Here is a 16,281-nt window from a genome sequence, read left to right on the forward strand (position 1 = left end):
CTCATTGTTTTTTTTTATTTGTTTGAAAAACCAGCGGAAATCATAGCAAATCGTTATTGCCCCTTACGACTCCATGTACGTAGTGTAGTGTGCTACGTACTTATAGAACGAGATGTTAGTGCTATGCATACCTAATACGGTACGTAGTTTAAGACTAACTGTAGCTACACATAGCAACGAGAAAGAAACTTGACTGAAGGACAAAAGAAAAATTTGAACTCCTTCGTGAGTCTATATGTAGCTAGAGTACGTATAAACTAGGGTGGGTCATATTTTCATTTTGTTTTTATTTTAAAAGGCCTGGCCTCAGGCTGTACTCAGAATTGACCAAGGAATCCGAAACAGCAATTTTTTTTAAAATTCATTTTTCCCTTGCCTCTAGGCTGATATTTGATATTTGGGGCAGTAGCATGAAATTGCACACAATGTTGACAGATATCTCGGGCATTTGGGAACAGAAGACATTGCTGCTAACTGTAGTGAATAGCTGAGGAGTCCAGCTATGAAATACCATAAGAACGTTGTTTATCTTCGCCTTCACTCGGGCAGGGTAACTCTGTAAGTATTCCTAACTAAGACTTTTCGACCAAAAATTGTAACTTTATTTGCAAACAAAATCGGCAAATCACGACATAATACATCGTGTGAGGTATGTCTGAACAGGTAATCTAATAGAGAATCTATTGCATAGAAGTTTTTTGATAACAAGTTGAAAAAACTCACAGGAGCTTTGTTTTTGACGCTCAAAGTTGGCAATTTTTTGTTAGAATGAAAAAGTCAAATGGATAAAAAATGCAAATTAAAAGGTTCTAACCGGGTGAAATTGATAGTTTTATACCAATTCACTCTAAATAACACTTTTCTGAGCAAATAAATGTAAATTCGTCGATTTTTGTTTATTTGACTTTTTCATTCAAACAAAAAATTTCCAACTTTGGGCTTCAAAAACAAAGCTCCTGTGAGTTTTTTCCAAGGCTGTATACTTGCCTTGAGTTTTTTCAACTTGTTATCAAAAAACGTCTCTGCAAGTGAAAAATGAATTTAAAAAAAAAAACGTTGTTTCGGATTACTTGGTCAATTCTGAGTACAGAATGGGGCCAGGCCTTTTAAAAACAAAATGAAAATACGACCCACTCTAGTATAAACATCTTAGCACAACTTTTTCTTCGTAGAAATTAAGAGTTTACACGAAGCAAGGCTGTATACTTTGGCAAGGCTGTATACCCCAAAGTATTCAGCCTTGTACACGAAGTGCAGATGATAAATTATGAGATACAGGTAGAACCCAACTGAACCAGTTTTCCAGCAATAGACACATTTTCAACTTATGGAACTCTATTAAAATCCCTTTTAAATGTTCCGTACGTTATGCAATATACCTAAAGCCCAAAAACACAATATTGGTAGGTTCACAATTTTTACCTATACTTTCCAGTCTTCATTCACCCACCCGCCAATACCTTCTCTAGCAAACAAACTAGGAAAATTAGGGTGATAAAACTGTACAGTGTATACTGTCATAGAAAATTTTACACTTTTAAAAATGTGTATGTGCAGCCATGTCCTTTGTGTGTTAGAAATATTATGTCTCTCGTCACCATTTCGGGGTTCGAAAGTGAATAATTTGTCATCGTGATGTCTTTTTTGTGTTATTTTGGTGTGAAAAATGAAATAAAGTTGAAAATTTTTGTTTTTGTGTGATGTAGGTATTGCTTCAAAAAAAGGGCGGCGTGGCAACTCCATCACAAAAAAATTCATTGTAAAAAAGGACTGAGTCAAAACCAAGGTTCTGAAAGAACTTTCGAGTTGATCACGAAGGCGGTGTGATCAAAATTTTCCTGTAGCTCCAACTAGGTTTGGAAAATTTTATATGACGATTTCAACTTCACAAAAAAAATGTTGTTTTCAAGTTGACTTTTCAAACAATATACATGTCTGAATTGTCAAGATTTGTATTTCACCAGTAAGTGTCTTAACCTGTTCTTTCAGAACCTTGGTCAAAACGACGTTTATTTGCTAGAGATTGCACCCGCCAAATACAAGAATTATGAAAATCTGTCGAAAATTCACTCTAAATTCACACAAAAAACGACTAGGGATTAAACAAATGATAAAAGTTTAAAATCTCAGCTAACAAGGCTGCAAACTTGGGAAGGTCACGCAGATCGCTATTTTATTAGATACGTGTAAAATACACCAATTCGGATGATTTTACATGTAAATAAAATTCACCACATCATCACTACCACAGGCGACGAGAATCATCACAGGAGGTGAATTTTTGTATTAAATCGGCGATTTTATCCTCAACTGCGGTTTGTGGTGTGGTACCCATCTGTATCTGCGTGACCTCCCCAACGCTTACAGACTTGGTTGCTAACACGTTAATAAATGGGGTTTTTCGCAAACGATGTCTTGCCGATACGAGCCGAAGGCGATCCCACATCTATTGCGCAAAACAACCCATTTACTAACTAGTTAGTAAAATAGCTATCGACTCACTCCGAGAGTATTATGCTGAAAACAAACGAGACATTGAAAACGCATTTTGGTCCTAGTTTTCATTGACAAATGCAGCAATCGTAATTTTCGATAGAGAAATTTCTAACTTTATTTGACAGTTGCGACAATTTCGTCATGAAAACAAGGACCAAAACATGTTTTGAATGCCTCGTTTGTTTTCAGCATTACCCATATGCAACTCTGCGTTTGATATGTGTTTGACACATATAATTTTGATTTTTCGGCGGACTTACGCAATGAATTTTCACATGAAACTAGAAACTCCTATTGGAGGGACTAGGGAACCGTCTTACTGCAACTATTTGTCCTTTACGCATTTTAGCCCGAGTAATCCGAAACTATTTGTAATTTGGGCGCGCATACGGGTTTAATGAGCTATCACAAGGTTAGATGAAGCAGATGTGAATTTAAAAGGCTGGACAATGCAAGACTAAGTATTTTGAGATATAAAAAAAAAATTACGGGCATTTTCGAGTTTAGTTGAATTATTCATATGAAACATTGCTTGTCAGGAACTTCTAGCCGTTTCTATAGATTTTTCAGAAATTTGTAATCTAGGTCTTATGAACCAAACATGACCTTTCATGGAAGTAAATCGTTCTACTCGTACTACAACAACAAGCCGAAAATCATACAATCATCCAAAAGACAGATAGTTACGCAAATAACTATTTCATCTATTTTCAAAACAAAACTCACATTGCAAACCCTCTTCACATTGTAGTTTCTACGATTGCATGTAGTGTCGCTTGGTGCGTATGAAACTGTTTTTTATGTGATTAGTTATATGTCAAAATGGTAAAATACAGACACTTATACACCGTGAACGCAACGAATAAATTAAAAATGAAGTGATTTTTGTTGTGACTAAACGGACAGTATTCATGAAAATGATATTCTCAAACTAAATATGATCTATTGACAAACGAAATTCAATTGAAATCGACCGAGAAGTGTGTTATTTAAACGATTTGTTGGGCGACATTGCACACAAAAAGACTGTAAAAATGGCGTCTACGGGAGACGATTCGCTGCCTTCTTGTTTAAATGACCCAAATTTTGCTGTTATTTGTGCATTTTTACAGAAATTTTCCACCAAATTGAACGTCGTCTACCCCAATTTTAGTGATCTTCAGAAAATGATTGAAAATACTGACGAAGGTTTGTTTTAATTGCTGATTGTCATTGAATCAGATTGTTTAGTTTTTTTTTTTGCTTGTGACTACGGTAAAAAATGGCTAATTAAAGAAAAAAAAAATCTTATCGCGATGAAGGGAGTCCTATTTATCACTAAGCATAGCTCGAACGGCCACTATTACGATTTAAACAAATTGTCTAATGTGTCGCATCCCATTAAACATTCGACAAGATCAAAATCTATAAAAAAAGCTTTTGTTGTTGTTGTTGTTTTTGTTATGTTTTGACTGTCGGTGTGTATGATTTACTTATGTGTCGTCGAGATTCATTTTGCTCATCAAATAATACGCCGCATCGTAAACTGGTTGTGATTGAATAACAGAAATACCAAATGATTTCAAACGGATAGAATAACTTACCGGCTGGCTAAACTCAACACTTTCTTTTGCAGTTGCCGAAGATCTGAAAAATTTGATTGTGAAACTGCTTCGCAAGACCCGAAAAACGGTTCACAACGAAAAATGGGAACATGCATTGGCGAAATTCTGCTACAGTTACTCATCGCAAGATGCATGGGAAATCGAACGCTTCGGATTCAAAAAGGCTAATCTTTCCGTCAAACTTAGAGTAATAAAGGTTCGTTTGTGTGTGTTGAGCGCATTTTGCAACGACAACTTAATCCAATTCTTATCTGTGTCTTCGCAGGAGGTGCTTGAATCTCAGTTCGAACGAAATCTGAAATTTAAAACGGAATTGAATCTCTTAAGCGCCGAAGAACTGCGCAGTCAGCCGCTCGGAAAAGACAAATTGGGCAATGCCTACTGGAGCACCATGGATGTTGACTTAAATTTGCGTATTTACCAGGAGCATTTGGACGAAGATATTTGGAAAATTTGCGCCCATAGTCGTGATGAGTTGGCTAAGCTGATCGCTTGCTTAAAAGGAAATGAGTTGGTGATGCCGTCTCTGGTCGGTTTGGTTGATGAAGACAGCAACAGTATGCCGCAGGAGAAATTAGATGCATTGAAAAACGGTGATATTGATAGCGATGAACAGAACAAGGATCCCGCTAAATCCGCTGTGGAGAAGGCGAAACCAGCTGACAAAATAGGAACCGAAGAAGAACTCTCTGACGAAGAAAATGAAAGCAATATTTCGGAAATGGATGTATCGTCTCAAGATGCCAGTGAGTGCAGCACATCGATCACGGACCTGAAAATAAAGGTATGTGTTGACTTGTTTTTGGTCTTGTAACTCGAAACAACTAATTGATTATGTCAATTTTAGGCACCGGTTGTTGAAAAGGTGCCACCAATTGTGGTCACTAAAACTGGCACAAATAAGACCACATCAAAGAGCGAATCGAGCAGTTCGAAGTTACCGTCGAAAAGAAGACTGGAATCGGACTCTGGCGAAGAATCGGCCTCTAAAGTTCCTAAGATACAGCGGCCAACGCTGTTAAGCAAAAACAAGACAATCAAAACGAATAAATTTGCCCATTTAGAAGGGGACGACGACGATCGCGATGATGATGAAGAGGACGATGATAGTGAAGAAGAAGAGGAAGAGGAGGAGGAGGAAGAAGAGGTAAATAAGATTTTTAAAATTCGTTGAAAGTCACGAATTTATTTGTGCAATTTTCAGGATGAGGAAGATGGATCCGGCACCGAAGACGAAACTGACGATGAGGATGTTGGCGAGGAAATTGAAGAGCCTGTTATGCACATTAAAGGTTTGGGCAGTGGGGCTGCTAACGAGGGAACATTTTTGGACCAGATGAATATGAATGAAGAAAGCGATGTGGGTGAAGCCATTGAAGAAGAAGTGATTTACGTTGTTGGAGATGGATCCGGTGCCGAAAATGAAGTTGGAAATCCAGAGAAAAAACCAGGCTCGGATAAACCAATGTTTTTTTTCGGACAGGCTGGTTGTCTAAAACTGAGTCCAATTAAACATCCGAATCTGCAAAAAGTGGATAACAACCTTGAAAATAGTGTGAAAACCAGTGACTTGTTTAACGACGTGTCAACGGTTGCTGATGGTGGACAGAGCAGTACAAGCATAAGTGAAACCCAACCTAATTCGCAAAGTGTAGCAAACGACGAATCGCCTATCCAGAAAACTAACGAAAATGACATCGACGTAGCCAAGACAAGTCAAGAATCGAACATTGAAAGTGACAACTCACGGGGAAACAATGCGGTATCCGAATTGATTAAAAGTGAAGAAAGTGAGATTCAAAATTCCAAAGTTCTTGATGTGCTAGAAGTTACGGACTCAAATATCGAAAAAGTTGAATCAAATGTTTCTACATCCAGTGAACATGAAGAACCAGTAGCTATGAACTCTGACAAAACAGAAGATATCCAACCGCTAGTTTGTGAGAAGAAAGATTTAGCTCTCGATAATATCGAACCAGTCGATCACGAGTCTACTACAATCGAAAGTTCCACTCCTGAAAATATCGAGGTTGGAGAAAAACAAGACTATGCCCCAGAAACCGAACATGCCGGGTCTCAGTCTACTACCGTTGAAAATTCCGATCCTCAGAATATCGAGCTGGCTGTCGGTGAGAAAGAAGACTGTGCTCCCGAAACTGAACTTGCCGGTGCTCAGACTACTACAGTCGAAAATTCTACTACTGAAATTATCGAGCCGGCTGTTGGAGAAAAAGAAGATTGTACACCCGAAATGGAACATGTCGATCCTCAGACTACTACAGTCGAACATTCTGCTCCTGAAAATACCGACCAAGCTGCTGGAGAAAAAGAAGACTGTGCAACCGAAATCGAACATGTAGGTCCTCAAACTACTACAGTCGAACATTCTTCTCCTGAAACTGTCGATCTGGCTGTTGGAGAAAAAGAAGACTGTGCCTCCGAAACCAAATACGTCGGCCCCCAGACTACTACAGTCGAAATTTCTACTTCTGAAAATATCGAGCTGGCTGTTGGAGAAAAAGGAGACGGTCCTACCAAAACAGAACTACCTACAATCAATGATAATACGCGCAGTGAGGACGTAGCTTCGTCATCAGACATTCCATCAAACGAGAGTATCGACGATTCTACGTTAGAAAATGCAATAACTGCAGATGACAAATCAGCCGAAACTCTTGAAACGTTGCCTCAACCTATTCAACTCAGCACTACCTCTCACGAAAGTATTCATCAAGACATTAGTGAAGCTTCATCCGAACAGACAGTTTGTCCGAAAAGTGACAACGCAAATCGACCTGATGAACCCATGGAGATAGATCGACCAACACCTTCAGAAGATATCGATAAACCATTGGGAACACCTGACACAATGCAGCAAAGTGAAGACGTTGAAAATTCGAATATTGAACCGAGTGAATCTGTTGAATCTAACGGTGCTACCAAGGACGTTGACGCTGTGCCTGAATCGAAGACTGAAAACATAATTAAAAGTGAATGTGCTGTGAAATCGGATGAAACTTCAACTGTTTCAAACGATGATTTAGTGTGTGAAAGCGAGCCTACCTTAATCGAGGAAGATAGCAAAGTTGAATCATGTCCAACTGAGGGGGGCAATTCAGCAGATATGTTAACAGTGGAAGAAGGTGCAAATTTGTCAACAATTCAAACCACAACAGAAGTGAAAGAAGCTTCGGCTACTTCGGAAGACAATGTATGTACGAGCACTGCAGTGAATGAATCTTTCAGCACATCAGAACTGAAAGAAACTTCAAACACATCAGAAATTGGAACATCAGAAAACACCGTCGAGGATGAGGCTACAACTAAAGACAAAACTACTTCTTTGATCAATCCACCGGAGACACATTCATGTGATAGTAAAGTGGAGTCTTTAGTAATCGATTCCGGTAGTTGCAGTGAATATCTTTCCCCATCTGCGTCAGAGATGGTCAGTAAAGACAAGGAAGTTCATGCAAATCTAGACACAGCACCAGTACTCAGTCTGAACAAAGAACTGGAATACGAGCAACAAACGAGCCAAAGTAATACAGAAGCCGAAGACACACACTACAATACTCCGGCGCCGGAGAACTTCGCATCCTTAAATGTAACAGATCAATCGGATGAAATTGCTAGCGAACCGGTCATTGATCATTTAACGCCTGATGTCACGTCCATATCGACGCCATCATTCGATGACCAAGACAATCGAACAAATGACAGCTTACTGAACGATGAAAGTGAATCAATAGAAGCACCACCGGACATTTCAAACAAAGAAATTGGAAAATTTCAAATTTTCAATCGGAAAGTCGCCGAGGATCCATTAAATGTAAAGCCTGAACAAAGTGATGAAGCACCGAAATTGCAATACGAAGGTAGTGAAGAAACCAAAACTCCTTTAGTGATTACACAGCCGGTTATGTCTGAAGTGCCTCCCGTTGTGAATATACCAGTGTCTACAGATTCGAACAAGGAGTCAAAGAGCAATGAAACGACAACAGCAACAACAACTACAACGTCATCCAGCTTAATGCAGGACACAAGTGATAAAGTCGAACTGGCATCCCCTCCCCTAATAAAACCATCCATCGGTGAAATGGTCAACAGTAAACCAGAGCCACAATTTCCGATATCCTTCAAAAATACTCCAATTAATAATCGTAAACGACCTCTAACTTCAAAAAATGATTTCGATACGGACGAATCATCGTCCGAAACATCCAGCGAGGAGGTCGAAGTGAAGCGACAAAAAACAAAGCCAAAATTCAGTCATCTGGCGGCGAGAAAAAATGCTGAAATCAAAAGAAAGGCAACACAGATTGATTGCAGTACCGACGAGGACGAGCCAGTCAACAAAGTTCAACTGAAAATCATATCAACGGAATTGTCGAAAATTGAGAATGCTGCTAAACAGAAGAAAATGGTGAACGATAGGAGTCCACTTAAAATTGCTAAAGACAACGATCCAATAGCGGATTCCAAAGAAAGTGTGCCAGTAGCAGAAAACGAAACAATTTTCCGAAATAACATGCTGGAGCCTATCTGTTTGACCACGTCCAAAATAGTTCCGGTGGTCGAATGTACTACAAATCAGATGACGGAAAAGAATTTTGTGCCTGAAGGTATAAAAGCGACAGCGTTCGTCGGAAATCCAAGTGTTTCCAAAACGCTAACCAGTACTTTGGACGTCGGAATTTCAATGGATGTTGAAGAATCAAAAGAGTTAATACAATCTCAAGATGAAATGGAGACGGTGGCCGATACGATAGAAGAAGCAAAACCTAAAGAAGCAGTTACGGCACTGGAGGAACTTAAAGGGGCAAAAAATTTGAAGACTGCAGACAAAAACGTTAAGGTTGAAGTTAAAAGTGAAAACGCAGTGACGGAAGCAATACTATCCGTGAAGGAAGACAAATCAAAAACAGAAATTCAATCTATACCAGTAACAAGTGACGTGAAACCTGCATGCAATGTAAATATGACCCAAGAAAATGAATCAAAAGCGAAGGCAAAATCTAACGACGAAACTCGTTCGAGTATCGGTCCTCAGAACGAAATAGCAACGAAAGCAGAAACAACAACAAAACAGGAAGTGCAGAAAGCTGTAGAAGTAAAATCAGAACAAAAAGCAGAAGTGAATGTGAACACCGTGAGTCGAGAAAAAGCAGAAACTAAGACCGAAGAACCAAATGTTTCGCAAGTGAAGACATTGCCGGAGCCTGAAATAACAATGGTCGAGACGAAACCATCGAGGCCGGGACCAAAGTCGAAGAAACCAGGTTTTGTTCCAACGAATGTCACGGTTAGTGCTCTGGACACCTCCCCAACTGTTGACATTCCGAAAGGTAATTTTTTTTTTACTAAATTTCATTCTCCTCCATAGCGATCATTATCATTCACACAAAAAAAATATTTACAGACGACAATGTGAGTAAAAGTCAACCAGAACCAGTGCAAACAACTACAAGGAGCAGAACAACACGAGCCGTAGCTGCAAATCAGCCATCATCGGATTCAAGTGTACCTGAACCTACAACACAAAAACCTACACCAAAGGCTACGACACCTCCAACCACTAAACCAGTTCCAGCAAAACCGGCAAACGTCCAACCGAAGAAAACTGCGAAAGCTAAACCTCCACCCAAACCAAAAGCTCCGAAAAAACAAACTGCACCTCCAGCGCCCAAGAAAGAATCCAAACCCGCAACCACTGAAACATCAGCAACGAAGAAAGAAACACCAAGAAAGCGGACGCTTATGGGTTTAACTGTTGATGACAATGCAATTCTGGCAACAAATGACGGTGAGACACCGGTGCGGCAGTCTCGTCGAATAGCACAAATAAAAATTAAAGAAGAGGCAGAACGACGCAAAGAGGAAGAAATGGCTTTGAAGCAAATGAAAGCAGCGGCGTCCGAGAAGAAAAAGAAGGTGGTTGACGAAACGTACACTGTTAAATCGGAAAGTGATGCGTCTGAAGATGATTCCGAGCAAAAGTTGGAAATGAAAAAGAAGAACAAAAAGAAAGTGAAAGGTGCAAATCCATGGCAAACTGATTCCGATCACGAGAGCGATGTCAGTGAAGAGGAACACTACGAGTCTGATCATAAACTGGTTTTTGACAAATCCGATCACGAATTTTCACCAGAGTCCGATATCGAGGACGAATCTCAGATTGTACAAACGAAACGAGCTAGAACTGCACAAAAGGACGATGAACATGAGATAATCGATGATGGGTATGCGTGTCAGAAATGTAACAAACACGATCACCCGGAATGGATTCTGCTATGTGACAAATGTGATAAAGGGTATCACTGTTCCTGTTTAGTTCCGATGCTCTTCATAATTCCGGAGGGAGATTGGTTCTGTCCACCATGTCAGCAGGATAAACTGATTGAAACGTTGGAAAGTCAACTACAGAATTTGGACAAAGAATTGAAGGTAAAAGAATTGGAGGAAATTAAACGACAGAGAGCTGCCTTCACCAGTATCAGTGTAGCGAATGTCGTTCCAGACGAACCGGATGATGAAGAGACAGAATATCAGAAACCAAAATCAGTTCGAAAACGACCAACTACGAATCGTCGTCGGCGTAGAAACAATGATAGATCGTCATCTGGATCTGGATCGTCTTCATCGAGTGAATCTAGTCGTAGCGGGAAAAGTGGCAGTAGTAGCAGTGCAACTAACAGCTCTGACGATGAACCGATTTATAAACTACGAAAACGTCGCCAAACCAACGTCAGCTATCGTTTTAATGAATACGACGATCTAATAAATTCTGCAATCAAAAAAGAAATGGATACGGCAGAAGGTGCTGGTAATTTGGGTCGTGGCAAAGACATATCAACAATTATTGAAGCTGACAAAGAAGAAAAACGAATCAAGCAGATGGAAGAGGACGATGATGACGAAAATGAAGATGATGCAAAGGAATCGGAAACGAAGCCAGAAGATGCAGACGAAAGCAAAACAAAGTCTGAAAGTAATACGAAAGCTAGTGATAGTGACTCTGAGCCGATACGCAAGACACTCAAGCGTCCACTGAATAATAAAATGAAGAAGAAACACAGAAAATTGAATAGTTTGGATATCGAATCGGAAGACGATGGATCAGACGATGATTTTCGCACCAGTTCACTTTCCGATGATGAGGAAGATGAAAACTTTTCTGCCGAAAGTGAGAGCGACAGCTCTTTGGAAATTTATCGAAACAGGAAAAACAAGAAACATGAAACCAGACGATCGGTTCGATCACGAAAAAAACGATTCGATGATGCCTTTATTAACGATTCGGATGGTGATGATTTGGATGAGCCGAAAGTAACACGAAAGAAAAAGAAAATCGAAGACTCGGATTTCTCCGATGAAAATGAAAGTACGGATGAGGATGCGGAAGAGGATGTGGATAGTGAAGATTTATGCGATAGTACGGACAGCAATGAAAGCGATCGTGGTTGGAGATCAAAGAAAGCAAAAAAGCCAAAGCCGAAAAAGCCGGTAACCGACAATAGCAGTGTATCTAAACCCGCACCCAAAAAGAAGGTGAAGAAAGTCGAGGACACCGCTTTCCGTGCTGGAATACCAAAATCAAAAGGAAAAAGTATTTCCGACGAATCAGATGATGAAGACGTTCAAGCGAAGAGCAGACGTACTCGTGGTAAAAAGTTGACGTACCTCAACTTATTGGACGAATTTGAAAGCTCAGATTCAGATGGAATAAAACCGGGAGTTAAACGACCTGATACTCCACCGGAAGAGAGAGCGGCTTTCATTAAGAAACAGGAAGAAATTAAGCGAATGCTCGCAGAGAAAAATACAGAGGCAGCAGCAGCATTAGCTGCTCCAAAATTGACAGGTTCAACTCCAGAAAAGATCCGTCGTCCTCCTGCTGGACCAGTTGACTCACTATCTACAATTCCACGGTCAATTATTCAAAATGCGAAGGCTCTCGATCCCGACTATAAAAAAGGGAAAGACAGTGATGATACTGATGGATTCGACGATGATCTACCAGACGATTTCGATGCCGAGGGAATGGACGAGGATGAAATCGCAAAAATGATGGAAGAAGAAGATTTTGCACAGCAACAACTAAAGGCAGTTGGTGAAAGAGTAAGAAAAATGAAAGAGGCAGAATTATTGTTGAATAAGAAAAAAGAGGCTGCTAAAGCGTCTGAACCTGCTGTAATAACTCCAACTGTTCCTGTAACAGTTCCTGCAGGACCAGTCAATATTCCTGCTCATTTAGCTTCTCCACCATCTTTAGTTGTATCGCCGTCATCATTTTCCCCACGACCATCTATGCCAATGCCTCATATAATTCGTCCGCCACATTCTTCACCACTATCTCCTGGCAACGTTCAACACATGCAGCCTCATCCAGTGCATCACCCACAACATTCACCTCACGGATCTCAGCATTTACCGATGCATCCACATTTGCCTCCACACGGACCACATGCGCCACATCTTATTACCTCGCTGAATCAACCCCATCCTTCGCATCAAATGGTCCGGGGTCCACCACATCATTTGTTGCATCCGAGTCAACATCCAATGCAGCATTTCAATCCGCTACAGCGTCATCCGATGCAGTTAACACAACCACCACATATTTCACCAAATTCGCAGCAATCGCATATGCCACACCGTCCAATGCATCCATCGATACGTTCGCATCACCCATTGCAAATGCATCCGTCTCAGATGCAATCACATCCACCGCCGTCTATGGTCGTTGACTATCCTGGTGATTCAAAAATGATGAAGCTCACGAAATCTGGCGTGGAACCGAAGAAACGAGGACGAAAATCAAAAGCCGAATTACAAGCCATCGAACAAGCAAAAGGAATTTCAGCTCCCGATCCTTCAACATCGATAGGATCGTCGTTATTACAGCATCCGACTCACGCTCCAGGTCAAGAGCCAATAATTCCGACTACAGTCTTAGCGGTCCAAAACACACGACTAATAGATCCATCTGAATTGGGTCCACCAGGTGCCGGTGCATCGGAGGTTAAAAAACGCGGAAGAAGAAAGAAGTTTACTCCGCTCAGAGAATCTTTGAATAAATCTGCTCCAGAGCCCCCGATTGGACTTGAACCGAAAACAAACCCGATACTTGCAGAACGACTGGGAATGCAAGGTTCGTACGTTTAACAAAGAAACAGAAGTTCATCATTAAGTGTTTCTGTTCATTTTCTAGATATTAGAAGTAACTTGTCTATTGCAACGCCCCCACAACTGTTTTCGCCGAGTGCAGTTAGTCAGCCTTCTGTAATTACCAGATTGCCTCGTCCACCACTTGGATCACCTTATGGCCCTGGAGGTAAATTCAGGCGTTAAATTGAAAAGAAGAGACCAATAATGTTAACCAATGTTTTAGGTCCTGCCCAACAACGATTCTATCCTCCGCAAGCAGGCCAACCTCCAGTGAGTATAGCACAAAGTACAAGAATACCATTTTCTCCACACGGTCCACCACCTCCATTGACATCTTCGCCAGTAACATCTTCCAATGGTGGACCGCCCACTAATCACTACGTTCAATCGGAACAAATGAGCAGACTGCCGTCGCCTCATTCGGGTCATTTTAGGTATTTCTGGATTGTCTACCAAAATTGCAGGCATTGTATTTAATACGTTTTCATTTTAAAGATCGCCAGCGCCAGCCCATTTCAGTGGCCCACCATCGAACTATCAATCTGCGCCCGGAATGCCAGCTCTCATACATAGAAGTGGACTACAACCTATTGAAGGTGCTTCGTCAACCCCACAAGACTATTCAAGTAAGTGACTTTGTACTTTGCGTATCAATAATTTTGGTTATTTTGTGCTAAAAGAATGAACGATGGTATCTGGCACCAGAATCTCTTTGAATTAAATTTTGAAGTTATCGCGGTTCGGTTGACTGAAATTTAAATAAAAGATAACCCTACCCTATAATAGGCGCGGATTGTCTGACAAAATTAAAATATTGAAGTCATTCGGGTGTATGCAAAGTGCTATTTGAGACAAGTTTTAAACTTCACTTTATTTGTCACATTGCATCTGCTGCCCAAACTTTAAGACCTCAACCCGTGCATAAATCATTAACACGGACTTTCATAGAACTACATTCTGCTCTAACTTTCACGTTCAATATGACATCTTCTTGTATTGACTGCCGTCCCAGCGGGCTTTTGACCCATTGAGCGATGATTCTTTAAAGAACCCAATTTTATGACTTCGAACAATCATTCAAATGAAAATAGGAATTTACTCCATCGATTGCATTACGAAAGTAGTCTTCCACTTACCATCAGTAATATGAGAAAATATCAAATTTCTGCTCCATACATTTATTGAAATGGCAGATCTATTTCTCATCTACTTTCAATTGAGTGTCGAAAATATCGAGACTTAAAACTGAAATTGTGAGTTCATTGCGTAATATATTTAGTGGGTTCAAGAGCAAATGACGCAAAATGTAAAACATTTAACTAACGACTCATCTATATGGCGGGATATAGTTCGTAAATCGTGATTTTAGTGAACTCTTTGAAAATTTAATTGAATCGGAAAATGGACTGAGCAATAAGTTGAACTTACAATAACAGCACATTTTGATAGTTGAATTCCGTTGGAAAATAAATATGTGACTAAATGCATGCCGCATACTAATATCCAACGCACAAAAGAAATTACTGACAAATTGAAAAAAAAAAATCTCAGAAAAGAGAAACACAATTTGATATTCCAATACCGAACAATAGATCAAACAGACATAGGCATGAGTCGTTATGTTAAAAGTTCAATTACGCTTATTTGTTTAATACTTTTTTTCATTAAATTTTCATTACTAAGCAGCACATTAGATGAGAGAGTAAAATAAACAAAAATGCAAGTGAAACTCACATATAATGCCATAAACATACAGCACACACACCTAATGTTTACCTCGATAATTTACCGTATTTAAATTGAATTTTATTCCAATAATATTTTTACCTACCAAACTATTTAACCCATAGCCTCGTATTCAGAAAAAAAATTAGTCGATTTGAACAATGCAAAGCATTTAATTTTCGTGTTTAATTTCCATCAGGTATTTATAACGGATCTGTTTAAACGACTGCACTAATTAGAAAATAATAATAATTGTGTCGGTCAGTGCTGTTTAAATGAGCCCAATATGCAAACGACCTAATTTACTTTCTTCGTCTAATTTGAACAAGAACCGAACATGAATGTGCCCATTAAAATATATTTAAAAAAAACTGTTCAATACTTCAACAGCCCCATCAGTTCCAATACCATATGCCGCTTCATATGGTACATATTATCCACCGCATCATTCAGCCCCTGTCGAACATCGTGCCCAACCACCGCCACCAACGACTGTACCGTCAACCGTTGCGCCGGCAAACAGTTCGTTTGAGCAATTCGATAATGCGAAAAATACCCCGCCCCATGACCGTGCTACACCAAATGCATATCAGAGTCCTTCGACCGACGAGCCGGCAGCCAGTTCCAGTGAGTTTAGCGGTTTGGTGAGTTATTTCAGTTCGCAACAGGATGATTTGGAAACTTAAATTCATTTAATTTCGTATCCATTCGGTTGGGAGTTTTTATATTTTGCGTGCTCTTTGCATTTGCACAAGACTTTATTTTCTACTTTTTTAATTCGTTTGACAAAATGGAAACGATTTTTTTTCTAAAAATATTTTTTTTGCTTTTTTGATTTCTCATATTGAATTTCTCAATTTAACAGTGTCACATTACACTGATAGACTTTACTGAAGGTATAATTATGAATACCTAAGATTTTAATTTGTTATGCCAATAAAGTGATCTAAGAGATAAAACACTTGTTAAATACAAAACATTTTTTATTCGATTATGCAAGTCCTTTGCACCCACCCACCTTAACGTCAGTTTTGTATGAAAGTCGCGTAAGATTTTATCATTAAAATGAAACTAATTCCATTGATATATCATCCAATGATATGACCACCAACCTTCTAAGACAAAAAAAAAAAACATTTTTCAAACGTCGAAACAACATGGAAAAAAGTTAGCCGACGAAACAAAACAAAAAAAAAAAAATTAGTGCGCCTATTTAACTCATAGTAATTGATTAAAAGGTGATAGTTTAAGCTGTTGAAACGCTGAAAGAAATGATCTGAAATCA

The 16,281-nt window shown here is 39.6% G+C and overlaps 1 protein-coding gene across 2 annotated transcripts; it reads left to right on the forward strand.

Annotated features, from left to right (window-relative positions):
- The first annotated feature begins 3,293 nt into the window (after positions 1–3,293).
- On the forward strand, positions 3,294–16,281 carry LOC119066269. Of its 2 annotated transcripts, none has more exons than XM_037168624.1 (10): positions 3,294–3,684; positions 4,112–4,296; positions 4,366–4,884; positions 4,948–5,247; positions 5,305–9,448; positions 9,514–13,254; positions 13,315–13,437; positions 13,495–13,705; positions 13,767–13,897; positions 15,387–16,281. In XM_037168624.1, exons 1-10 carry the CDS (start codon positions 3,531–3,533, stop codon positions 15,680–15,682), a joined length of 9,804 nt encoding a protein of 3,267 aa, XP_037024519.1. In that variant the 5' UTR covers positions 3,294–3,530; the 3' UTR covers positions 15,683–16,281. The 2 variants fall into 2 exon arrangements, with proteins under 2 accessions (XP_037024519.1, XP_037024520.1); XM_037168625.1 differs by having other exon boundaries at positions 9,523–13,254.

Source organism: Bradysia coprophila, chromosome IV (genome assembly GCF_014529535.1).
Source record: "Bradysia coprophila strain Holo2 chromosome IV, BU_Bcop_v1, whole genome shotgun sequence".
NCBI classification, from domain to species: domain Eukaryota; kingdom Metazoa; phylum Arthropoda; class Insecta; order Diptera; family Sciaridae; genus Bradysia; species Bradysia coprophila.

Bases quoted from the DNA above. Each gene is read 5' to 3' on its own strand.
- LOC119066269 (XM_037168624.1), top strand. From the start codon at position 3,531: ATGGCGTCTACGGGAGACGATTCGCTGCCTTCTTGTTTAAATGACCCA. The intron at 3,685-4,111 runs GTTTGTTTTAAT...TTTCTTTTGCAG, and splicing joins GATTGAAAATACTGACGAAG to TTGCCGAAGATCTGAAAAAT. The intron at 9,449-9,513 runs GTAATTTTTTTT...ACACAAAAAAAA, and splicing joins AACTGTTGACATTCCGAAAG to TATTTACAGACGACAATGTG.